The sequence below is a fragment of the Centroberyx gerrardi genome, chromosome 10 (assembly GCF_048128805.1).
Source record: "Centroberyx gerrardi isolate f3 chromosome 10, fCenGer3.hap1.cur.20231027, whole genome shotgun sequence".
NCBI lineage: Eukaryota > Metazoa > Chordata > Actinopteri > Beryciformes > Berycidae > Centroberyx > Centroberyx gerrardi.
The window spans coordinates 24,938,622-24,963,950 of record NC_136006.1 but is presented as its reverse complement, the minus strand read 5'-3'; the positions used below and the strand labels follow the sequence as shown (position 1 = coordinate 24,963,950).

The 25,329-nt window shown below is 44.0% G+C and overlaps 2 protein-coding genes across 2 annotated transcripts in view; both read left to right on the top strand.

Moving 5' to 3' along the window:
- plekhm3 (pleckstrin homology domain containing, family M, member 3) overlaps window positions 1–11,759 on the top strand; it is a 43,041-nt gene extending 31,282 nt beyond the window's left edge. The window contains exons 6-7 of the mRNA XM_071903723.2: window positions 6,921–7,078; window positions 10,814–11,759. Coding sequence (XP_071759824.2) covers window positions 6,921–7,078; window positions 10,814–10,976 — 321 coding nt within the window. The 3' untranslated portion in view covers window positions 10,977–11,759. The remainder of the gene's footprint in view (window positions 1–6,920; window positions 7,079–10,813) is intronic.
- Window positions 11,760–22,596: 10,837 nt separating this feature from the next.
- fzd5 (frizzled class receptor 5) lies at window positions 22,597–24,342 on the top strand. Its single transcript, XM_071903717.1, has one exon. It carries the CDS (start codon window positions 22,597–22,599, stop codon window positions 24,340–24,342), a length of 1,746 nt encoding a protein of 581 aa, XP_071759818.1.
- Window positions 24,343–25,329: the final 987 nt, after the last annotated feature.

Genomic DNA, 25,329 nt, shown 5'->3' with positions numbered 1-25,329 from the left:
AGTGTTTTCTGTCATGATGCCGCTAGCAGGCATGTGTGTGCTAACAACAAACTAGCAGGCTTGTAGAAGACTTGGTGTTAGGGTTAAGATTAGAATTAGGATTATGTTAATTCAGGAGTACGGACTGAATGTAGTCAATGGAAGGCTTCTCACAAGTATAGTAAGACAAACGTGTACAGCTTCACATGAATGCAGATGAACTCACTCCTGCTTACCAGTGGTGATAATAAACACAGGAAAACACATTCTGGCCTTTCAGCGACAGTACCTAGTTGTCTGTGTGAGCCGGGGGTTGGAGGCAAACAACCACAAATGACTGAAAAGTTCTATTGTTTGTCATTATGTTCATTATGCTGTACCCTGCCCTCCTTTTCTCTTTCAGTGTCCCCCCCCCCCCCCCCCCCCCCCCTCTCTCTCTCTCTCTCTCTCTTTTTATGTCGCTCTCTCTGACTCGGAGCCGGGCCAGTAGACTCTCATGGTGAAAGAGATTGGGCGTCCCCCCCCTCCTGCCCCCCTCCACTCCCACACTCTCTCTCTCTCTGCTTCACTAATTGGTCACATTCAGAATCAACAGGCAGAAAAACAAAGCGTGACATCCCTCTATTCTTCCCAACATCCCCTTGGCCTCACACACACACACACACACACACACACACACACACACACACACACACACACACACACACGCTTCCCCCTCGAATGTCTCCCACTCTCTCTCTCTCTCTCTCTCTCTCTCTCTCTCTCTCTCTCTCCCAGCTCAACTCTTTCTGATTTAGTTGTACACTCTCTTGTATATACACTACAGTCCTGAGCCATTCATTTGAAGTAATACTAAATTTACCAATAGGTGGCTTTGGTATCTGCACAACTCTCATAAATGCACTCCCTCTCCCTCCCTCCCTCTCTCATCCTCCACCTCCCTCCCTCTCTCTCTCTCTCTCTCTCTCTCTCTCTCTCTCTCTCTCTCTCTCTCTCTCTCTCTCTCTCTCTCTCTCTCTCTCTCTCTCCTACTCTTGGTGCTTCTCAAGCACTCTGCGTCTTAATTGGTTTTCCATATTAACAAGCTTGTTTCTTTTGATTCACCTCCTGAATAAAATGGCGCTCTTAATCAACATGGCTTTTATTGTCCCAGCGCAGAGGTCAGTGAAGGCTGAACTCTCTGGCTATACCCTGGACCACACTAGCCTATTCACTTCCCAACAAATAGCCTTCCCCCGTGTCCCCTATTAAGAACTGGTTAATTTGGTGAAACCACATGTGTTTGTCCAAGGCCACTTTGTTTGGCCACTCTGCCCCTTCCTTCACTGGTTTTAAGGATTGTTTCTGGGGGTTTCTGTGAGGACTAAAGTAGGAGTAAAGTAGGTAGGTGTGTGTGTGTGAGAGAGAGAGAGAATCTTATAGAAGTTTGAATTGTGTTAAATGAATGTGGGGGCAGGATCGTTGGTCCTGACAAGTGTGTGTGTGTATGTGTGTGTGTGTGCAGACAGCAAGCTTCCCACAGTGACACCCTGGCATTCCCTCTATGCCAAGTATGCCTCTCCACTCACACTTGTCCAGCGACGCAAAAGCTTGTTAAATAAATGTTACATGTTCTCAGACAGATTTCCAATTTCTCTTCATGGCTTTGAGTTTAGATGGAGCCTTGACACTCAGCTGCCCAGCACTGACCTTTACTTTAACATGAAATAAGATTAGATGAAACTTTAATGATACCCCTAGGGAAATTGAGTCATCGCAGCAGCAAATGGTAACAGAATACAGCAAAGAAAAGTATAAATAAGAACAGAGCAAAATGTTTTTTTAAAATGCAACTAAAAGAAATATAACAGAAACAAAAACAGCAGTAGTGAGGAAAATAAAATAACTAAATTACGTCTAAGCTCCTTAATGAAAAGTATGAAAAGAAAAAGAATTATGACATAATGAGGGTGTGCAAAATAACAGCAGTAGGACATACTGAAGCAAAGAAAAAATGAATGAAAAATATGTGCAACATGAAAAAGACGTATATGCAGTATGAAATAAGTGAAAATAAATATGTGATTATGAAGAAAAAATGTGAATTAGATTAGTTTTAATCTCAGAGCTTTCCTCATCACTTTTATGTATCTGTCAATGTACCTATCGATCTGTCTAATTATCCATTTATGTATTTGTTTAGTTTCTTTTGATTTTCCTTGGTACCCATCATAACACAGTGTAAATTTTGAGAGTGAAAAACCAAAGTATTGAAGCTCTTTTCTGTTTGTTTCCCTCTGGGAAAAGTAACATGAAAGGCATTGAAGTTTGCATGTATCAACCTGACAGCGACTTCATCATCCTCGGGCCTATACTCTATCACTGGCCATCACACACTCACACACACACGACCACACACTGATGGCCGACGTATGTCATTGTGCAGTGGTAATCCTGTTTAGTGTGCATGTGTGTGTGTGTGTGTGTGTGTGTGCGAGGAGAGGGTGTTATCCAAACAGAGCTCACCCTAGTCTTTATAGCGATGTAATCCCGGCTGGCTTTATAGCTCTCTAATGGAGCTCTGGTACTCTGTGTGTGTGCGCGTGTGTGTGTGTGCGCGCGCGTGTGTGTGGAGGGCAGGCGAACGGCTGCTAAACAGCAGTTTTAGGGGATTAGGAGGTTTGGGAGCACAAAGAGCCCTACATGGGACAGAGAAGGAGGGTGGACCGGGGGTAAGGAGGGAGGGGAAGGAGTATGGGAGGATAGATGGAGGGAGCGGAGGTAAAGAGTGGAGAGTGGGGGGTCAAGTAGGGAGGGAAAAGGGGTGAAGGATGTGAGTATATCTGGAAGGTGTATAGTTTCCTCTACAGGCCTAGAGACTTCTGTACATATTTATGACCCCCTGTAGACCCATTAATATAAATACCGTCCTGTAAATATGCTGTAATCTTTCTCAGTGTCGTTTCTCATCCTCTATTCCTCTCTTTATATAATGCATATTTGATATTTTTAGAATGTTTTAAGACCTTTTTATAATGCACAAATCTCTTCTGCTGCTACTGATACTACTGCTACTATTTTGCACACCCTGTTAATGCTAGAATCTGTACTTTTTTTTTTTTTGTATTCATACATCTCTACTTAATAGTCAATATGTATTTATGTTAATGTGTGTTATAATTGTTGGTTGAGTATGTTTATGTAACCCTTATTTGCTCTATTCTCATTTATATCCTATTCTTCTTTGATGTATCCTATTACTACTTGCTGCTGCAACAACCCAATTTCCACACTGGGATCAATAAAGTTTAATGTAATGTGATGTAAATGGTGGGATAGATGGAAGAGGGAGAAAGGAGGGGAGGATGAGAGGGTCAGGGATGGAAAGGGAGTGCAGTACAAGAAGAAGGAAGCTGTAGAAGATTGGGGACAGAAAAAAGGAGGAAAGCCTGGGCCTTTAGTGAGGGGAGGGGGGCTTGTTGGAGGAGGAAGAATTCAGTGGGTGGGGAAGGGAGGGGTGGGGTGAGGTTGGAGGGGGGTTACATTTACGGGAGTCTGCTTTGTAAGAAGCAGAAGAGAGAAAAGAAAGGGAGCTGGTTGGGAAGGAGGGAGGTCTGGAGGGAAGGACGACTAGGAGCTAGGAGGAGGTGGAGGGCTCTTCCAGGAAAAACTACAATGACAGTACACACACACACACACACACACACACACACACACACACACACACACACACACACACACACACACACACACACACACACACACACAAAGACTGGCTAGATTGCAGATATCTAGCACTCTTCAGTCAACTAAGGAGAGCACATTTCCACACTCTGTCAGCAGAGTGAGAGAAAAACTTCAAACAAGAAACTGAAATTGAATTGTAAAGATTAGATTTAATTTGTCTTTAATGGATCCATATCCACAAGATAAGAAACTTATGAAGATGATGACCCAGAAATTGGGATGTAGTCATATGATACAGCCAAGAAAAATAGAATATAAACAAGAATATAGCAAATTAGGGTTATTTAAACATGTGTGACCAACAATTTCAACACGTTAAATAGACTGTATGGGGAAAAAGTATGGTTTACAGCATTATTAGGGTGTGTACAATAAAATAACAGCAGTAGAACTCAGTATGGAATAGGTGAAACCATTAACCTAAAGTATCAATATATAAGCAGTATGTAACAACAGGAGGGATATGGGAATCTGAAGAAAACAGAGGAAAAGATATGTGAATTTACAGCAATATAAATGATCATATCATTGGTAAAATAATGTATTTTAGCTATAGTTCAACATATACAACAATTTGACATTTCCAGGCTTTACACACATATGGGAAGCTGGCTTTTGATTTCCTCGTCTCTTTCTCTGCTCCTCCATCCCTCCCATTTGTTTCTGTCACTCTCCATCCATCCATCTTTCTGTGGCTCCCTCCTTCCTTGCCTCCATCCCTCCAGAGTACCAGTCAGCCACCCAGAGCTGTGCTGCCAGTCGTTTGATTCTGCCCAGTCCAATTATAGAGGGCCTTAATTACTGGGCCCGTCAGCCGCCATCAGGAGAGCCATTTGTCATGTGGACTGGGCTGGACCGGACTGGAGCTGGGCTGGCATGGCTTAGAGCGGGCTGTGCTGGGCAAGGGGAGGGGGGCACATATACTGCCTCGGTACCTGTCTGACAACCTCTATACCTGTCTGCCTGCCTGCCTGGCTGGTTAACGGCCTACATTTATCATCTGTACCAGAGTGGGCAAGTCTGTGGGACGTTGCCCGTATGCCGATCCCGCTGCTTGGCTCCTTCTTTGTACCCGGATCTGTTGATCCCTTTGTCATCTGCCTCCCAAACTGTGCTATAGCCATCAGCCATGGAGGGAACGCTTCCTAGGAAATCAGTGAAAGCTGATCCACTGCCACGTTGTGTTGGCATTGCACTGACTTTGCGTTGGCATCGCATTCGCATCCCATCCCATCCCATCCCATCCCGTAAAAGCATCCAAGCTCAAAAATCGCAGAAGTTCCTGATGACTGATGCATTAAAATAATGAAAATTAAAGTAGATATTGGTTGTTTCTGGTGTATTGACTCATGAAAATAAAACAATCGCAAACAATAGAATTAAGTCAGGTTAAGGGCTTCCCATCAACAACCAGTGTAGTATTGATAAATTCTACAATAAATTCAAACTGCATCATATCTATCATATCAGAGATGGACGACACTGACTGACCCAGGTTTTTAATAAAAAGACAATATTGGCCCTATATATCAGTCGGATGCTAGTGTACTGCACAGTAGTGTACAGTATGAGTTGTTGTGATAAAAGCCCTTTGTCTAGGCCATTACTCTCAATATACTGTAGGTTAAAGTGTAGGTGTGCTCATGGCACTTGGCCCTGGTGTGTGATATACTGTAAATAGAATCAATATAACAACATGCATTATGGTCCTGAAACAGCCTGTTTTCTATGTGAGTGTGAGTGTGTGGAGATTGGGGTCGTTTCCTTCCTTTTTCCCTCCATCTCGTCTACTCCTCTCCTCCCCTCCTCCAACAGACAGCATGGAGGAGGTTATAATTGGGAGGTCCTGGGCTCTGCCAGGTGGAACCACTTGTATCTGAATGCAGGCCCCCCCCCCCCCCCCTCTCTCTCTGTCTCTCTCTCTCTCTCGCTCTCTCTCTCTCTCTCTCTCTCTCTCTCTCTCTCTCTCTCGTATGTTCACTCTTTTTCCAGCACTTTCTTTTGCTCTTGTATGCTGTCTCTCTCCTCTCTCTTTCTCTCCTCTCTGTTACTTTATACTCTTTCTTTCTCAGTTTTTCTCTCACTCTTGCATGCTCTCGTATGCTCTCACTTTCTTTCTCTCTCTGTCTTTCTCCTGCTCTTTCACATGCTCTCTCTCTCTCTCTCTCTCTCTCACGCTCTCAGTTCAGTTCCAATCTGCTTTATTAACATGGCGGGACAGAAAGCTGTGTTGCCAAAGCAGCGTAGTATTAATATCTGCAATATCCTAAACATTCGAAACAGATTTTCTTTTCATTAAGCGTTTTTTCTGCCCACTGCCTGTTCACCACAATTGCATTCTCTCTAACCACCCTGACCCCCCAACCCCACCTCACCCCCAAACCTCCCTGGGCTTTCAAAGAACTTGCCAAGCGTTGCCATTAAAAGGCATTCACCATATTATTTTTTTTAGCCTCCCTCCCTCCTTCAGTTTCCCCTCCTCAGCCTCTCCTCCCCTCTCCAGTCTTTTCTCTATGAATCTTCATTAGGTTTGATGTGAATTCCTGACACTGAACTCCAGGCCCCATCGAGGTCTTTCACCGAGTGGCTTTGTCTTTGTTGTAGCCATTTGTAAATTCAATTTTATTTTTATAGATTTAAGTTTATTTATTTAAGTTTAGTCTTTTTTCTAAAAACCCCCAAAAAAGGTTGAAATTTTAACGATTTTAACTATAGTCGGTATTTTCTGCCAGTATTTTATATCCCTATATTTGACAATTTTCATGCCAAAAAATTCAGAAAAAGTATTCAGTGTTTCTCCCAGAATGTTATTCTTGTCAGAGTGGACCCTGGGACACTAAAACCTCTATGAAATATTGCATTGGAATCAGTTCAGGTTAGGCTTCCCATAGACAGCCAATGTAGTATTGATCAATTCTACAATAAATATGTAATCAATCAAGCTGCATCATATCCATCATATTGGAGGTGGATGACACTGACTGGCTGATATCCCATTCTTGTAAATGAGATATCATGGTGATGATTGCTCTTACACTGCAACTCTCCTTTCCTCACTATAATTCATTACGTTGCTCCTCTTCAATCTGTATCTTCCACTTGTATCCATCACCCCGCCTTTTCCCTCCTCTCTCCCTCTCCCACTTGCTCTTTTCCCTCCTCTCTCTGTTTCCTCTTCTTCATCTCTCACGTATTCTTCCTCTCTCCTCCCGCAGGTGATTGATGGGAAGCTGGCTCCCTTCCTGTCCAAGGTGATCAAGTTCGCCAGCTCCCATGTTTTCAGCTGCAGTTTGTGTCGAGAGAAAGGCTTCATCTGTGAGCTCTGCCACAACGGACAGGTCATCTACCCCTTCCAGGAGAACGCCACCAAGAGGTACAGAGTCACAGACCCATTCCATATGAATCTCAATACATACTTAGCAGGGGAAAATAAATTCAGTACAGGAAAGAGATATCTCTGAGCTGGACAACAACTGGATCTGATTACTTTCATTTTTGATTTGATCTATCTGATACAATACAATTTGATTTGATTCAGTGCCATGAAGAACAATGCAGTTCATTTGTTATGGTCTCCTCGTTTTGAATGGCTCACAAGGGTGCGGCACACAAACCATCAGAAAGAAAGTAGTAATGTACAATGTTACTGCCTGATCCTGTTACCCTTAAAGTCTTGTGAGAGGCCACAAGATTTAATAGTAAAGATGTGATACTCTGTTGGTCCCTGTAGAGAATTTCTTTTCTCTTGCCTCCTTCCTAAGAGAGGTCGAAGGTCAGGGCCAGCTACAGAACAGCAGGTTAAGGTTGGGTTTAGGTTTAAAAATGGGGTCAGGGTTAGGATTGGGGTTAGGCTAAGGTCAGGGTTAAGGTTAAACAGTCTGTGGAGATACACCAAATAGGTAAGTGACACTTCGTTGAACATCTACTTTTTGTCACCTGATAGTCGAATATCAACATTGGACTATCAAAATAAAGTGTTACCAAAAAACATCCACTTGCTGTAGTCAGACTGTATATTCAGTCTGACCCAGTATCTCACCTTTATAATTAACATCACACTAACCCTGCCGGTGAGATTTATGAATAACCACTCATATCTTTTCCAAACAACTTTTCATTATGTCACTACTACTTCTCTTAAAATATGGAGTTCTGCTGGGGAGAATTTCATATTTGTAAAATTCAAAGTGGGTCCGCATAACATTCTTGCTCCACCATTATTTATTCAACATTTCAACTGTGTTGGTCTTCGTCAGGTGCAGGAATGTTGCACGGACCAATTAGAATTTTGCAGTTAAATCCTTGTCCAGCACCAGTGGCAGAGGTGAATTTTTATCACTTTACCCAGAGAATTTCATCTTTCTTTGCCACTCTGACACATCTAATTAGGGTACATTGAACTTGCACACAGATGTGGAAAATCAGGGTGGGTGTTAAATATGTAACACTTAATTAACATGTTGATTTTCATTGTCTGTCACCTGGGCTATCTCTGAGAATAAGGCGGCGGTAATGTGGCTCTGTCACACTCATCGCAGCCACTGTAAATTTATGAATAACTTCAAATAACTGAACTGCAGATTTTGCGCATTGCAATGCCGTTACCATTGGGTTTAATGGATATGGGCCTTAGTGCCTTGGTCAAGACCCTGTTAGTTCTATTGTGAAGGATCAGTCCTAAAAGGCCACAGGGAAATGTAATAACTTCCATTAGAGCCATATTCTTCCCCTGTGGGCTTGTTCTAATGACTTCTCCTGCTATCTTCTTCTTCTTTCTACCACTGCCTGGTATCTAAATAAAGAGCACTTTTTTTTTCTTCTTCCGTCTTTCACTTTCTTGTGCCCCACCATTATGGATCATTCTCCGTCAGTTTGTTCTGTCGTGTGTAATGAGTGATTTCTCAGACGCCGCAAGTTTGGATTTTGACTAAACTTGAGGAAATCATTCATTTCACCACTGCATTCCAGCATTTTCAAAATTAAATACTACTACAATTGCTACAATTATAGGCCAAAATAAGAAATTGTAATAACCAGTCAGTCAAGACTTTTTGAATGTCTTAAAAAGTGAAACGCGACAGCTCCTGTCCCACACAATAAAGAACCAAGAGATGACATGTTTGTTGCTGATTGGCCTAGAGAGGGACTGCATTGCTTTTAGGGGACAATATGTTTCCTATTGCCTTGTTAGATTTATTTTCACCCCAGCCCCTCTCATTAAGGCTGTGTGTGTGTGTGTGTGTGTGTGTGTGTGTGTGTGTGTGTGTGTGTACATGAATGCTTGTGCGTGAACAAGTGCACTCCCTGGGCAGCGGGATGGAGAGAAGCCTGCTCCTTGTTAGCATCACTGGTTGGCATTAAAAAGAGGTTGAGTGTGTGTGTGTGTGTGTGTGTGTGTGTGCTGGGATAAGAGGAAGGCATGGCATGGACAGTTAATGCAGTCCAGAGCCTTGCCCCTGTCACCCCATGACACTCTGTGTGACAGACAGAACACTGATAAGACCTGGAGCTGGACCGATTCCTAGAAGACATTGAGGAGTGGCGGGAAACTGGAAGACAAATGTCTAATACAGTGTGTATTATCACAGATACCATGATCCTGAGTATCTCTCATCATTTCATTATTATGGGAGGCACAACACCACGTACATACACACACACACCTGCCCTGTTTAGGTGTGTTTTATGACTCATGTCAAGGAAGTATTAAGTGTTAACTGATAACAGCAGTCCAGCTGTATCTACTATACTTACTGGAACTGGGCTCACACTGCTGAGCTTGAGTTGTACTGTGTTGACTTAGTTACTCATCCACTATAGGTCCAGAAATGAGTGAGCAGGAGGAGTGTTAATAGGATTTATGTGGACAAGCCTTACTACTTTGTGTTGTTTCAAATCCTTTACCGCCAGATCCACATCGATACACCCATGAACCTAGGCCACTAGGAGCACTGCACTTGTTTGACAGCTGCACTTCAGTTATCCCCAGGCCATTTTGAGGTCAAGTGTTAAACTGTCATGTTATTTGCTCTTACACCCCCACCACCCCACCACCACCACCACCACCACCACCTTGATTGTCCTGAATACAAGGCGCTGATTGAAAACCTGGAAATTTAAAGACCAATGATGGACAAGGAGAAAATAAATCCAATCCTGGTAATGGTCATGGTCCAGAAAAACAAGTCTTTTTTCTTTTCTTTATATCGACCTCTCCAATGACCTGACATGACTTGACCTTATGTCATATAAAAGTATTCTAATCTGTTAAGATAAATAAATAATGTAGTTATTTTATTAAATGGCACAACTGCATGCAAATTGTGATCTTTGATATTCGCAATAGTCCGCAATGTCATTATTTCAAAGAACAAAGATTAACCGGTAAATCAAGAGCTTTGATTGCGGCTCCTCTGTGGGAGGAGATCTGTCTCAATAATGACAAATACTTGTAATAAAATAGATAATATAAATGGAAAAACCTTTCCATCCTAGTGTTGGAGTCATGGAACTGTTATATTATATTGAATTCCACGGCTTCTTGTTCTTCCTCTTCTGCTATGGTAGTAACAACCTCTTCAAAGATATTCTGACACAAAGATAGCCCACTCCAACATTAGGAAGGCTTCCACTTTGGCTCTTTTCAACTGGTGGAGTCACAGAGGCTCAACAAGTGTGTCAAAAATAAGAATACAAATGCTCTGAAAATATGTTGGTGCTAGAAAAAATGAAAATATGTTTTATAATATAAGTTTTGTAACTTCTGTGAAAACCTCTTGAACTTTTTTTTTTTGAATGAAAGCAAAACGTTTATTCACAAACGTGTCTGTTTTTGTAACAGATCTCCTCCCATACACAGCTCTCTCTTTGCCACCACTTGACTTAAGACAAAGTATGTGAACACAGCTCGCACTTCGAGTGTAAGAGGAACCAATGGCTCACAGCAACGGACCTGTATGTATGCTGGGCTAAATTCCTGCCCTCCACCTTTCCTCCACAGCATTAAGCAGGTGGAGGAAATGAATGAATGAATGGCCCAGTGGGGCTCTGCATCACTGGTGCAGGATGACGTGTTCACTGTTGCCTTGTTCTGTCTGTCTCTGTATAGGTGTGATGGCTGCGGGGCGGTTTTCCACGCCGAGTGTCGCCAGAAAGCCCAGCCTTGTCCGCGCTGCGTCCGCCGAGAGCTCCACCACAAGAGGCCGTCCTCCTTCTGGTCGCCCGACGACGACAGCCCCGGGTGCTACCACCTGCCCTACCAAGACACCTGAGACACACACACACACACACACACACACACACAGCCAGAGACACACACACAAGCAGTAACAAAATAGGCATGACATTGGACAAAACGCCTGTTTTTCTGTGCTCTCAAGAGTGTGTGTCTCCAAAACAGATTCTCTGTTGTGATAGGAACGCGAGCTCAGTGTTTGATTGCGATGTCAGGTTTATGTATGTGTGTGTGTGTGTGTGTGTGTGTGTGTGTGTGTGTATATGTACAAACACACACACCTGAGCTGAGCCCTCTCTCTCTTCTGCTGCAGAGAGCAGGGAGAAAACCAGCTGAGGAACCGCTTCGCTCCAACTGTTGCACCTGGCTTTATAGACTGAACTACTGACACATACACGCACCTATACTTTGTAGTGAAACACATGCTCACACTCACACACACACACACACACACACACACACACACACACACACACACACATATACACACCTGTAGACTGGACCTGGTGACCCTGATGGATCAGAGGGGAGAAGAGCTGCTGTTGCCATAGCCAGAGTGCGTTGTATGATGTTGATGTCATCCTCCACCGTCTCCATCCCGCTCCTCAGCTGTCTGTCAGCCGGTCCGCTCAGCTGCGAGCCGACATATTCCTGTTGTTATTCTGGGAGTAATGAGTAGATTATCGGATCATTCTCATGCTCTGCTCTCACCGATGTCTCCCATCTTTCCCTGAGAGAGTGTAGTCGGAGCCACCAGATTGCTATATCATATGGATGTTTTCCCCGAGGTGGCGTGAGCCGGCGATTAAACGAGCGGCGTGACTGAAGTACGGAAAGCATCGAAAGCCCTCTCCTTCTCTTTCTCCATCCCTACCTCTGTCCTCCCCCTCTCCCTCCCTCCCTCCCTCTCCCTTTCCTGCTCACCTTACATTTTTGCACTATTATGCATGTGAAAGGATGTCAAACCACAGACCGGAGTATTTGACCCCTGGACGTGGAATGAAAGAAGTATTTTTTATTTAACTCACCGCTCTCACCTATCTATTTTATCAGTGGCCCTTTAATGGAAATTTAAAATGCGTTGTAAATGGACTTTTAAATGGGACTGTGTGTGTGTGTGCGTGTGTGTGAGTGTGCATTTGTGAGTCTAACCTGTTTTTTTGTTTTTTTTCCATTACTTGAACTGTACAATAACATGGGCAATAATCAAACTTATTCTTTCATTGTTGCCTTTTCCCTCCTCTCCTCCTCTGTGAATCTACTTTCTGCTGTGCTTTATTCATGCAAAGTCTAAAACAGATTGCAGCTTTAGCTTTTAGTATCTTCCCTATGCAACCTAGATGGCCTTTATAATCCAACGCTTTCCTGTGTAGAGGTCTGTATCACTGTTTCTCACTCTATCTAAACTCGGTCTTACTAGATGTGTTTCCATCCAACTGGACAGCAAATTTTACTGCAACTTTTGAAATGTTGCAAAAAAATAAATGTAAATTAGGTGCGTTTCCATCAGCTGGGTTGAAGTGAATAAATGGGCCCTCTGAATGTAAAAACACATCCACAAGAAAGAGTCTCTAAGAATTGATTAGTATGAATTGATTAGTATTGTTATATTTTATGCTGTCTTTTATGCTGTTTATGCTGATGAAATCAAAGAAATGCACTTAGGCAATATTCTAATGATGGACGGATATTTTACAGACAATATTTCAACATTTCCAAAGCCACTTTTGAATTAAATTGATTAAAAAAAATCATTATTTCCACATTTCCATTGCAATTTATCACAGTTTCTTTAGCAACAAAAAACATACCTGCTTCAGGCAAGCGTGAAAAACTTTGAGATATTTGAAAATGTGAAAAATACTGAGATATTTGAAATTTTGTCAAATGTTGCTGTTTTCATTCATCTTTTCAAATTTGCTACATCATAATTTGCAAAAAAAAAAAAAAATGACAACACTTGGATGGAAACCCAGCTACTGTTTTAGTACTGCTACTAGTTAAGCCTCTGTCAGAAACCAGTATGGCTCAGTGCAGCCTGACTAATGTTAAGTCTAGTCCTAACAAACTTCTTCAATGTTAAATCTCTGCTAAAACAGTCCTAGTATCTAGACTTAGGCCCATCCCCTTCTTCAGTCTAATGTACTGTAGCCAAACACATACATGTTTAGTCCTGAAGGCAATCTATGTGTGAATAAGCTACTGTAATCAGCACTTGAGAAGCCCAAGGTATTCTGGGTATATTTGGATATATTTTTGTGAACAGCAGAGATCAGATTTGACAGTTATTCATATTTATTAAGCATGTATGATATTGTGCACTTAAACTGAGAAATTACCCATTTTCACTCAAAAGATGGCGATGGTGATGGCTTGGTAAAAAGAAGGGAAAGCTGCACTGTGTTGTCTGTCATGTATAAATTTGGTTTTCTTTGTTTTGAAGTCAGTCATGTCACATAATATTTTAAATAATTTGAAATACATAAGGGATCCTTGACTGAGTGTGCCTGCTGCATAGAAACTAATGAAATGGTCTCAAAACTACAGAACTGGAGTATAAGAGAGTGCTCAAATTAACCAAAATATATTTTGAATGCAGGTTGATGCAGGACTGATCAACAAAGACTCGGCTTGACTTTGTGTTTAACTGTTGAAAAGCAGCTAAGCGGTTTACTGTCAAGGCTTTTTGATATTTATTTTCACTGTGAATTTTGTTGTTTTGTTAATTGTTTTGAATATTTTGCTGTCATTTTCATTTGTTTGCCTATATGTAGCGACAGTAAAAGACTTGTAGTCTTTGTGTATGAGTGTCAGATAGAGTGTGTCTGCTTACTTAAAATATTGTTTTATGCAGTGTGTGTTCACCTGCCTTAAGTGGAGGGCCAGCCGTACAGCTTGGAAGTGCAGATGTGTGTTTGGCCGGTGTACTTTTTTTTTTGTTTTGTTTTTTTGGGACATCTTTTCACTTCCCCATACCTCTGAGCCTTATGTATTATAAGACATTGTGCTTTGTTGCTCATTTTAAATCAACATCTGAAACCCTGGATGTGGAGGTTTAATTGTGTAGATAAAAAAAGTGTGAAATGTGAGAATCTGTTACTGTGCTAACAAGGCTAGTGTTGTGTGTTCCCCATAAGCTGGCTGTGTTTCAGGGAATGCGAAGGCCACTTTACCTGGTAACCCGCCCTCAGTTCTTCATCTGTGCTGTTCATCACTCCACTGAAGTCTGGACACTAAAACCTGTAAGATCTGTTGGCAATGACCCATGACCCATGAGATGGCCCAACATGGGACTGCAGTACATGGGACTGTGTTTCCAGTCATGTCAGGTATGTTCCACAAAAGGCAGAAACAGGTGAAAACCTTGTATCTCCAAGTTTGGTGATTTCCATGTTTTAACATCAGTTGAAGGATTACATGCTCCTCTATGGGTTGGGAAAATTCCACAGCCTTGGGTCTATAAAACCCTTTCAAAACATTGGTGTTTTGGAGATGCAAGGTTTTTACCCGACAACAGCGATATATATGAGTGTAATAAATCCAGACAGGTGGTCAGACAAACACTGGAGATGGTGGACAAACTACATTTTGACTGACTGGGGCATTGATAATAAGGCAGACATCATTGGAAAGTTTTTTTATGTTCCAGACATCATAAGGGATTTTCTGGTGGATTTTCCACTCGGCCCCATGAGATTCACAATATGTTTTACTTGACTTGTATTTATTGTACAGTATTTAAACTGAGTAACTGGATTGAAACTCTCTGGTCTGTTTTTTTTTTTTTTTTTTTCATTTTTAGCATTGTTTCTTTTCACCACAGCCAAACTCTTATGCAAGTACAGGGACTTGATTTCCGATGGCCAGACTTTCCTCCTGTCCGGTTTTGTTAAAATTTGTCTGCTAGCCACTGATGCCAATAAAAACAAACTTCTTAATATTGAATAATGTGGTCGGTATTTTAGTCGTTTGAATGAATCACATGCAGAAATTTAGATTTGGTTGAAGAAATATCAGGATTGCCTGCATTCAGATAAAAATTTTGACTTTGCTCTTAAATCCCTGCATACAGGTTGCTCTTATTCCAATGACGATGGCGCTAAATAGAAACTTTTTACTGTGTGGACAAAAAGATGTGCTGCTGCTGATTGCCAGTTCTTATGTTTGGAGTTGGGATTTGTGTTGGGTGAGAATAGACGGCCTTGACCACCGATTCACTGAGTCCAGATTTGTACTCTTCAGGAAAAGAGGCTCCAGCCCTACTGGAGAGACCCAGAATAAACCCGGAGCGACCCACTCTGCTTGATACCATCTTTAGTTCCACAACCCCAAATTACTAAGCCTTACTAAGCCTTACACGTCCATTTCAGGTTGCCTGTGGAGTGGGACCGACCAGAAAAAAACACATCTGGATTATCATCTAGTGTAATAGCATAGCTGTTGCAGGATCCGGTTTCATCGTGGGTTCATCTGCTTTCTTGCGCCCAAAGAAAACAATGTTACATCCTCCAGAATTACAGGAATATTGCAGTTCCAGACATGACATGACACCACTCTGTAATCCAGCTCAGTTCAGTTGTGTTAAGCAGGGTGAAGGAAGCCGCTGACAGAAGACGTCCCGCCACCAGCAGCGGTGATGGAGCCAGAAACCTCCTGTTCCTCCAGACTCACACACACTGAGAGGTTTGGCCACACTCTATTATGTTCCAAGTTTTAGGTCAGGGTTTTTCAAGGCTTATATTTATGGATTGAAGCTGTCGATAGCTGACATTTTGTGGTATCCAATATCTTTAAATTTGACCATTTTCATGCAAAATCGCAAGTATTCAGTGTTTCGCCCAGAATGATTAAATAGCGGCAGAGCAGTAGTGGAGGGAAAGTGACTCCAGGCCTGCTGTTGTAGCTGGCAGAAAGGCTTTAACATAGGGGTCAACTGAGGCTTTTGATAGCTGATATAGCTGATATTTTGTGCCAATGTTCAATATCTTTAAAGTTGACCATTGTCATGCCAAGCCAAAAATGCAAGTATCCAGTTTTTCACCCAGAATGTTATTCTTGGATGAGTGGGAAAGCCTCTGAAATAGCGTTTAGACCATGGGACACTAAGGATATGAGGCATTAGGATACATACATACACATACATACACATACATACATGTATACTCAATGATACAATAATTGTTTTCAAACTGCATCATATCCATCATATTAGAGGTGAGCAACACTGACAGACTGATACCCGATATTTAATAAAAGGTCAATATGGGCAAACTTTTTACCAGTTGAACCAGTTAATAGCATTAAGCTGCTTCATGTTCTTTACATATAAGCAATAGATCATAACAGAGCGATGATGGACGCCCAGACGGTTGCATGATTGCCGCAGAACTCGACGGCCTACGAGGCGGCGAAGGAAACATTCGGGAGGCTCTTTTTTATCACAGCGAGCGTTTCTATTGTTGAGGAGGGGAAGAGAGAGGAGCGGAGGGGGGCGGAGGGGGGGGTGAGAAACGGGGCGCAGGAATGTGAAACAATTACAAATGTCTACGTCGCTCGCTGACACAACAAAAGATAATGTGTCCAGTTTTGCGGGCCGCTCGTCAGGATGTGAGCTCGGGCCCCGGGGCGTCGAGCCGAGCCGAGCCCGGGGCCCGACACCAAACAGGAAGACCAGCAGCTGTGTGAATGCAGACGTACGTAAACATGCGTGAGCGAATATGCATATTGTTGGTCTGCGTGTGTGTGTGTGTGTGTGTGTGTGTGTGGAGAAAAAGGGGGGGGGGAGCGTACCGGCCGGACTCATTTGGCCGCGATGTGTATTGAGCGGCGGGCAAATTGAACCTGAGTGTCGACCCGCTGCTTAATTGTCATCGCCAATTAGCGCATTGTGGGCGCCCACAATGGATCAACTGTAGCGAGTGAAGCGGACTCCTTTATGCTTCTCCAGTGGCCCGCGGGCCAGTCAAGACTCATTTGGGTCTGGGCAACAAGGGAGCAGAAATGCCGGTGAAAATGAAAACAAAAGACAGTTTAAGGAGAAAAAGACGATGAGAGAGAGAGAGAGGTGGACAACGGTCACAGAGGAGGGAAGGCCAGAGAGAAAAGAGGGAGGAGGGTGTAAGGCTTTGACCTGCAACCCCCCCACACACACACACAACCACCACCCAACCTTATTCACACACACACACACACACACCCACACACACACAATGCCCCCCCCCCCCCCCCCCCCCCCCCGCCCCCCCGACATTTAGCAAGCCGCTACACAAAAGCTGGCAGGGGCCCCAGTGTTCCCAGTGACCCGGATCAGAGGAGAGCCTCATTGGCCCAGTTGAGGCCTTTCAGCAGTTTACAGCACTAAGCCGAGCAGATTGTCTCTGTCCTTTTAAAAACTCAACTTCTTTGTAATAACTTTATATGTAGTACTTTTAAAGACAGCAGTTGCAGAGTGCTTCACAAACAGGGGAGGGTTAGGGGAAATAAATGATGATACCAGGAGTAAATAGTAATACTGCTCGCCGCCATGCCTTTCTTGTTACAGTCAAAATGTTGCATAGACGAAAACCAAACGTGAAAGCAGTAAAGATGTTTACACTGTCACAGTGAGCTGTTTAATATGGGAGTAAGCCAGGCATCTGAAACCAGCTCTCTCATAATCAGACTATGAGCTTAACCAGGTTATTCTAACCCAGTTATGATGTTCACATGCGCCAACACAAAACCAGGCTATGGGTAACTGGTTAAGAAGGGAATTCTCTGTTTATGTAAACATAGCCACTGATTTAGCCAGTCTAAGCTCCCTGTTAAGTCCTGGGGAATGAATAACTCATATACACTACCAGTCAAAAGTTTGGACACACCACATTTTTCTTTATTTTTACTATTTTCCACATTTTAGAATAACAGTAAAGACATCAAAACTATGAAATAACACAAATGGAACTCGCCAAATCAAAACTATCTTGTATTTTAGATTCTTTAAAGCAGCCGCCCTTTGCCTTGATTTAAAGCCAAGGCTTTGGAAAGAAATTCATACATAGGCATCAACTTCACTATTTATATTTGTCTAAGAAACAAATTTCAAACATTTAAGCATAAGCCTTTAGATCCAAAGTGCTTTAAGAGAATGAAAAACAGTACATTCAATCAGGTGTGTCCAGACTTTTGACTGGGTTTGATGTCATGCTGGAAACACTGGGCTCCCAACACTGTGAGTCCATAAAGAAAAGACAGAACCACTGAACAAAACGGCCCCAATGAGAGACTGGACAATGTAATCAGAATTATACATGTGGAAAATTCTGCTACTGTGTCATTAATAGAGGACTGTCAACACCGCACGTGTGTGTGTGTGTGTGTGTGTGTGTGTTCTTTATGGTGGAGGCTGAATGAGCAGCAGGATAAAGGCTTTGTGCAGACACCTGTATGGGCAGTGAGTGAGTGAGAGAGAGAGAGAGAGAGAGAGAGAGAGAGAGAGAGAGAGAGAGAGAGAGAGAGAGAGAGAGAGAGAGGAGGAGAGAGAGAGAGAGAGAGAGAGAGAGGAGAGAGAGAGAGAGAGAATGAGAGAGGAGAGAGAGAGAGAGAGAGGAGAGAGATATGTGGAATGTGTGAATATGTGAGTAGGAGGGAAGAAAAACAAAAACAAGAAGCAGAGATGTGATCACAACCGGGGGTTTGACAGATATGGTTTTTGAAAGCCGATAACAATACCAATATTTTTGGATTGAAGTCATCGCCCATATTTTATGCTGATGTTCAATATCTTTAATCATTTTTATGCGAAAAAGTAGAGAAGGATTCAGTGTTTTCCCCTGAATTTTTATTCTTGTTGGGGTGGAAAAGGCTCTGTAACAGCATTAGGACACTAGATAAACACTAAAACTCTTGATTAAAATTGATTGTGTGTGCGTGTGTGTGTGTGTGTGTGTGTGTGTGTAACCCCTGGTTACCTGATCGGCCGATGATGCAGGTCACGTCTCCTTGTGTTCCCTCTTGCTCAAGTCTTAGTCAAACAGACCTGGCACCAGGGAAAATCACCACAAGTAATCAGTTGTGTGTGGTGTGTGGTGTGTTTGTGCGTGTGTGTGTGCGTGCGTGTGTGTGGTGAGAGAGAGAGGAGAGAAATTGATGCCATCCAGGCTTACACATGAACTCCCTCACTGTTTGCTTCCATTTATCAAGGCAACATGCAGGCTGAGCGAAGGTAATCAGGGTGTTAACAGGCCGTAAGAAAGACTCGTCTTGACTGATAGGCTGTGCACACACACCCTCACCACTAAACACACACACACACACATACACACACAAACACCCACACACACACACACACCCTTCGAGACCTTTGTACCCCAGAGAGTGTTGCGACATTTGTTCGAAGTGGGATGTAGTAGTTTATGTGTTAGAGAGAGAGGGAGAGAGAGAGAGAGAGAGCACAGTCATACAGATAAATATTATGCATCAGTTATTTATTTTTAGCAATGTCCTATTCTACACATACAGCCTTATCTGTAAGGAAATAATGTATGATTTTGAAACATTTTTTCCTCAAACCTTCTAAGATGATATTAAATTTGAGTAATAAAAAATTGGAATACCTTAATATAGAAAACAGTATATACTGTATCTATGGATTTCTGAGTTGCTGCATGTTGCTTTGAAAGTTCTCATATAAAAGTGGTGATTGTCAGACTTTTTCAAAGCTGACACATACTGCTAATTGATAATCAACTTAATATGACTCACCTGTGCAGCTCAAAGTTCAAGTCATTTGCATGTATATCTTTCAGAGAGAGAAACCGTATACAGTATATACAAAGTGTCTGATAAGCAAACAAAGACACTGACAATGAGAGCAAATATTGCTGTTGGTTGAAGGCTGAATATTGGCCTGTAAATGACTAAATAACAGGAGATCAAACATACACAGGCGTCTTCCGGCTTCATGTCACTATGTTGCTCTCCTGTTGTCCTCCCGTCATCTTCAGGGTCAGCACTGTTGCACTGGAAAAGTCAAAGTCTCATTTCCCCGCTCTGTCTTGGAATAACCTGGGAGTGACAGATGGAGGTGAGCGTCCAGGTGAGAGCTGAGGACTGTCCTCGTTTCAGGAGGAGACATCCATCACCACATTCACCTGGGAATGTATCAAAATGAGAACGTATCACGATATCAGATGAAACTTTCAATTGGGTCGCTGCTGCAGCAAAACAGTAACGGGATAGAGCGATTTAGAATAGAGTGTTAACAGAAACAGAATGTTATGAAGAATACAGAGAATGGGAATTGACAATTTCAGCGTTAGCACGTTAAGTAGAATGCAGTATTGTTAGTGATGTGCAGAAGAAAGAAGAAATGAGTGAAGAATGTTTAGAATGTGAAAAATAGACCAGAATTATTAAATATATGCTATATATGCCATATAAATATATGCTATATATGGCAGGAGAATATGCAAAAAAGAAAGATATATAGGAAGAAATAGGTGTGAACGATATGAAATGCCACAGAATAACCACTTTCACAAATATTCATTAAATATCCTGTCACTATTACACATAGAGGAAACATTGGTTTATGTATCCATTGGTTGTCAAGGTGTGGTGTGTGTGTGTGTGTGTGTGTGTGTGTGTGTGTGTGTGTGTGTGTGTGTGTGTGTGTGTGTGTGTGTGTGTGTGTGTGTTGGAGGGAGGCGGGGAGAGCTTATCCAAACATCTGATGCCTTCAATGTCTCCTGGCAAACTCCTACTTCCTAATGCAGGAAGTCATAAATGAGAGCTGTCGGTGCATTCAAGTGCTTTCGGTGGGAAATAACAGCAGAACGGACCCTGTATCGAGCTTCATGCTGGATGTTGTTTGATTTTAGAAATCAAGTGGCACAGAGCTGCAGAATGAAGAGGACAAAGAGCGAATCATTGATGTTTTCATTAATTTATTACACAGCTTCCTTGCTCCCTGCAATTTTGCTCTCTTGACACGCGCCCTCAGCATCACATCTCAAAAACTGGGGTGTCATACATGGGTGTCAATTGGGTATGGCAAGGTGTGGCACTCTCTCATATGTTAGTATAAGTGAGTCCAGATTTGAGCTTGTGGTTTATAACATTATAAAAGACCAAAAGTGGAGAAAAATGACCAGATTTTTATTTCAAAGCCTTTTTTTATGATATATATATATATATATATATATATATATATATATATATATTATGTATGTATATATATATATATATTTTTTTTATATATAAAAATATATATATTTTTTATATATATATACGTGTATATATATATATATATATATATATACATATATATATATATATATATATATATATATATATATAAATAACATCAGAGGACCAGTGTTACCTCTAAAGCTGATAGTTTGGTGTCCTATAGGCTATCTAATAATTTATCACACTGACCAAATAATATCTGGTCAGTCATCAGTCTTTGCTGCACTTTGTCCCCAGGACTTTAGTGGATATAAGCAGATTTGGAAGTTTGGCTGGTAAATGATGTTAGATCCAGGGACTTTGCCATAGATTAGGGTTTAGTGAAGTGTATCTAAAAGCCCGATATTCCCAGTCATATTGACCACTTTGTTGGGTCGCTCATTTGCGCTCAACTCATAATCGTGATATTTCCGACGGCACCTGAAGGCGGCAGTCCTGCAGGCTGGATGAGGAGGTCTGCAGGCTACAGACCGACTTATTCCGTCCTGCGGCTCTGTGAGGAGTGTAGCTCTTTCCGTCCGTACCTGCTACTACTGGAGAAGTTTGGAAAAGAAGGACAGTTCGGAATAAACGTAAATTATTTATTGTTTACCAATCGGCACAGCGCGTCTTTTTCCACAGAGGCAGCGCAAAGGACAGTTGTGAAACTTTGAAGAGAAAGGACACACATTTTAAATTGATCTGAAAGCAGTTTTCCATTTAACTGGAGGACTAAACCTAACAGAGAGGAGACATGAAGTGGATTTTGCGCATCGGGATCCGTGCGTAAAGAGTGAAGATCTTTGGACATATTGGTGGTGGACAAATATTTGCGTTGCGATTGCTGGAAAAAACAAACTGTTTTAATTCTTCTCCCATCCACGGCGAGACTCATCCGACTCCATCTGTCATTTGAAACCTGTTGGAAAAGGAAATATTGCTGGTAAAAAATTTTTTACAGAGTTGTTAAATTTATTGGATCGAGGCCATCGGGCAGCGAGAGAGGAAATGAACTTTCTCCATAATGAACTTTCTCCTTAATGAACGCTGGAGCTTGGTGAATGATTGACGTGGGAGAGTCGCCCGGCGCTCTGCGGACTTCGCAGGATCCTGCACCGAGTTCCTCCTGGAGAGTCTGGATTTACTGTCGCCAGTGAAACTTCTTTTGTTTTTATCATTAAGGGGCTGCAAGGTGCTTTTGCTGTAGGAGCGGAATGGGTCTGGAATGAAACTTGTGTCCTGATTTATCCAGCAGAGGAGCGTGGCCATGCTGCTGCAGCTATTACCCGCTCTGTGGGGACCGCAGCTTCCCGACATGCTCTCATAAATTAGAAGGAGCTGAGGAAGGACTTTACATTTACAATTCCTGTCACTTTTTATTTCAATGATATAATAGTAACAATTAGCCTATATAACAATCGGGCTGTAAAATAATATTTGATATCTCCATGGCAACCACAGTGAGGCGCGCGCCGTGCGGCCCGGTGTCCCCGTGGCTCCTCGTGCTGCTGCTGCTGCTGTTCCAGTGTCCCGGTCTCGCGCTGGGAGCCTCTAAGGACCTAGTGTGCGAGCCAATCACGGTGCCCATGTGCCGGGGCATCGGCTACAACCTGACCTACATGCCCAACCAGTTCAACCACGACACCCAGGAGGAGGTGGGCCTGGAGGTGCACCAGTTCTGGCCCCTGGTCCGCATCCGCTGCTCGCCGGACCTGCTGTTCTTCCTCTGCAGCATGTACACGCCCATCTGCCTGCCGGACTACCGGAAGCCGCTGCCGCCGTGCCGCTCGGTGTGCGAGCGGGCCAAGCGGGGCTGCTCCCCCCTCATGAGCCAGTACGGCTTCGAGTGGCCGGAGAGGATGAGCTGCGAGCAGCTGCCCCAGCTGGGCGACGAGACGCTGTGCATGGACCAGAACAGCAGCGAGGCCACCACCCTGTCCCCTCCCTTCCCCAAGCCCACGCCTAAAGGCCGGACCAGACCGCCCAACCCGCCTCCGTGCGACAGGGAGTGCCGCTGCCGGGACCCCCTGGTGCCCATCAAGAGAGAGTCCCACGCTCTGTACGGCCGGGTGCAGACCGGCCCGCTGCCCAACTGCGCGCAGCCCTGCCACCAGCCCTACTTCTCGGCCGACGAGCGCGCGTTCACCAGCTTCTGGGTGGGGCTGTGGTCGGTGCTGTGCTTCGTCTCCACCTTCACCACCGTGGCCACCTTCCTCATCGACATGGAGCGCTTCAAGTACCCGGAGCGGCCCATCATCTTTCTCGCCGCCTGCTACCTGTTTGTCTCTTTGGGTTACATCATCCGGCTGGTGGCGGGTCACGAGCGGGTGGCGTGCGGCGCCAGCGGCGGCGAGCAGCTCCACGTCCTCTACGACACCACCGGCCCCGCCCTCTGCACGCTCGTCTTCCTGCTGGTCTACTTCTTCGGCATGGCCAGCTCCATCTGGTGGGTGGTGCTGTCGTTCACCTGGTTCCTGGCAGCGGGGATGAAGTGGGGCAGCGAGGCCATCGCCGGATACTCGCAGTACTTCCACCTGGCCGCCTGGCTCATCCCCAGCGTCAAGTCCATCGTGGTCCTGGCTCTCAGCTCCGTGGACGGCGACCCCGTGGCCGGGATCTGCTACGTGGGGAACCAGAGCCTGGAGAACCTGCGGGGGTTCGTGCTCGCGCCTCTCGTGGTCTACCTCTTCACGGGCTCCCTCTTCCTCCTCGCCGGCTTTGTTTCCCTCTTCCGCATCAGGAGTATCATCAAACAAGGCGGCACCAAGACGGACAAGCTGGAGCGGCTGATGATCCGCATCGGGCTCTTCACCGTGCTGTACACCGTCCCCGCCACCATCGTGGTGGCCTGCCTGGTGTACGAGCAGCACTACCGGCCCGGCTGGGAGCGGGCGCTGGCCTGCTCCTGCCTGTCGGAGCGCCAGCGCCTGGGCCTGGGCCCGGACTACGCCGTCTTCATGCTGAAGTACTTCATGTACTTGGTGGTGGGCATCACCTCGGGCGTCTGGATCTGGTCGGGCAAAACCCTGGAGTCCTGGCGGAGGTTTGTGGCTCGCTGCTGCCCCTGCTGGCCGCAGAAGGCCGCCGCGCCGCCCTCCATGTACAGCGAGGCCAGCACCGCCCTCACCGGCCATACTGGAACTGTACTGGCCTCGGGCATCTACCACAAACCTGCTCCTCCCTCGCATATATGAACTGACGGGCAGAGAGGATCATCTAATGAACTGATGTACATGCAGTCAGTTACTGCTGTTACACCATGAGAACCCAGTAGTAGAGTGAGGCAAGTCGTCTCTCTGGGCTCTCATACATGAAACTACTGGGTTCAAACTCTACTAAAATGTGAGCAGAAGGGCAAACAAGTGCAGGAGCGTGCGTTGGTGTGTCCTTGTGCCCCGAACAGCGGCTCACATAGAAACTAGATGAGGAGTCCGATAGTATGAAACAATTCTCTGTAAAGAAATCGGACAAAATAGGAGAGATGCAGTTTAGGTCGTAAAAAGGAATATTCAACAAGCAACCGACCTGCTTCACGACAGGTTCTGCAAACTGACCCAGAGGTTGCGGGGGAAAAATCGGAGGTTATACCCGAGAAAATCCAACACACCAGTTTGAAAAGGGAGTCGCACCTAAGACTAAGACTAAGATCTGACTGTGGCAATCGCGCCTGCTGCTAGCCCTTCGTCATGTAGAAGCGTCATAAGTGCCGTGACTCAAAAAAGTCAACCAAAATTGACATTTACTGGGGAAAAAAAAAGCAGACATTGAACAGTTACACGGATCCACGGATGGAAGCACAACTGCACAACTGTCCTCCTGTCTAGCCATCCTGAGTGTTGAGAGAGGAAAAGCGTATTTATTCCTGTATATGTTGTATAGGTTTACTGTAAAATTAGGTGTATAGCGTGATATGTTTAGTTTGTAACTGACCTCGGCCAATGCCACTCTCACAAGCTAGGTATTAGTGTGGATCTCAAGAAAGGCGCCAGTGGAAAAAAAAATAAAAAATCTCAGCGATTTCAATTGCATTTCTATAAAAATGTGCTTTTTCATGTGAGTGTTTGGATGTGATCTGTGGTGTAATTTGTATGAGTGTGTGTGCGTGTGAGTGAGTGTGTGTGTGTACTCTCATTACTAGCACTGGGAAATGTTCTTTGTGTCGACAGACGTGTCACTCTTGA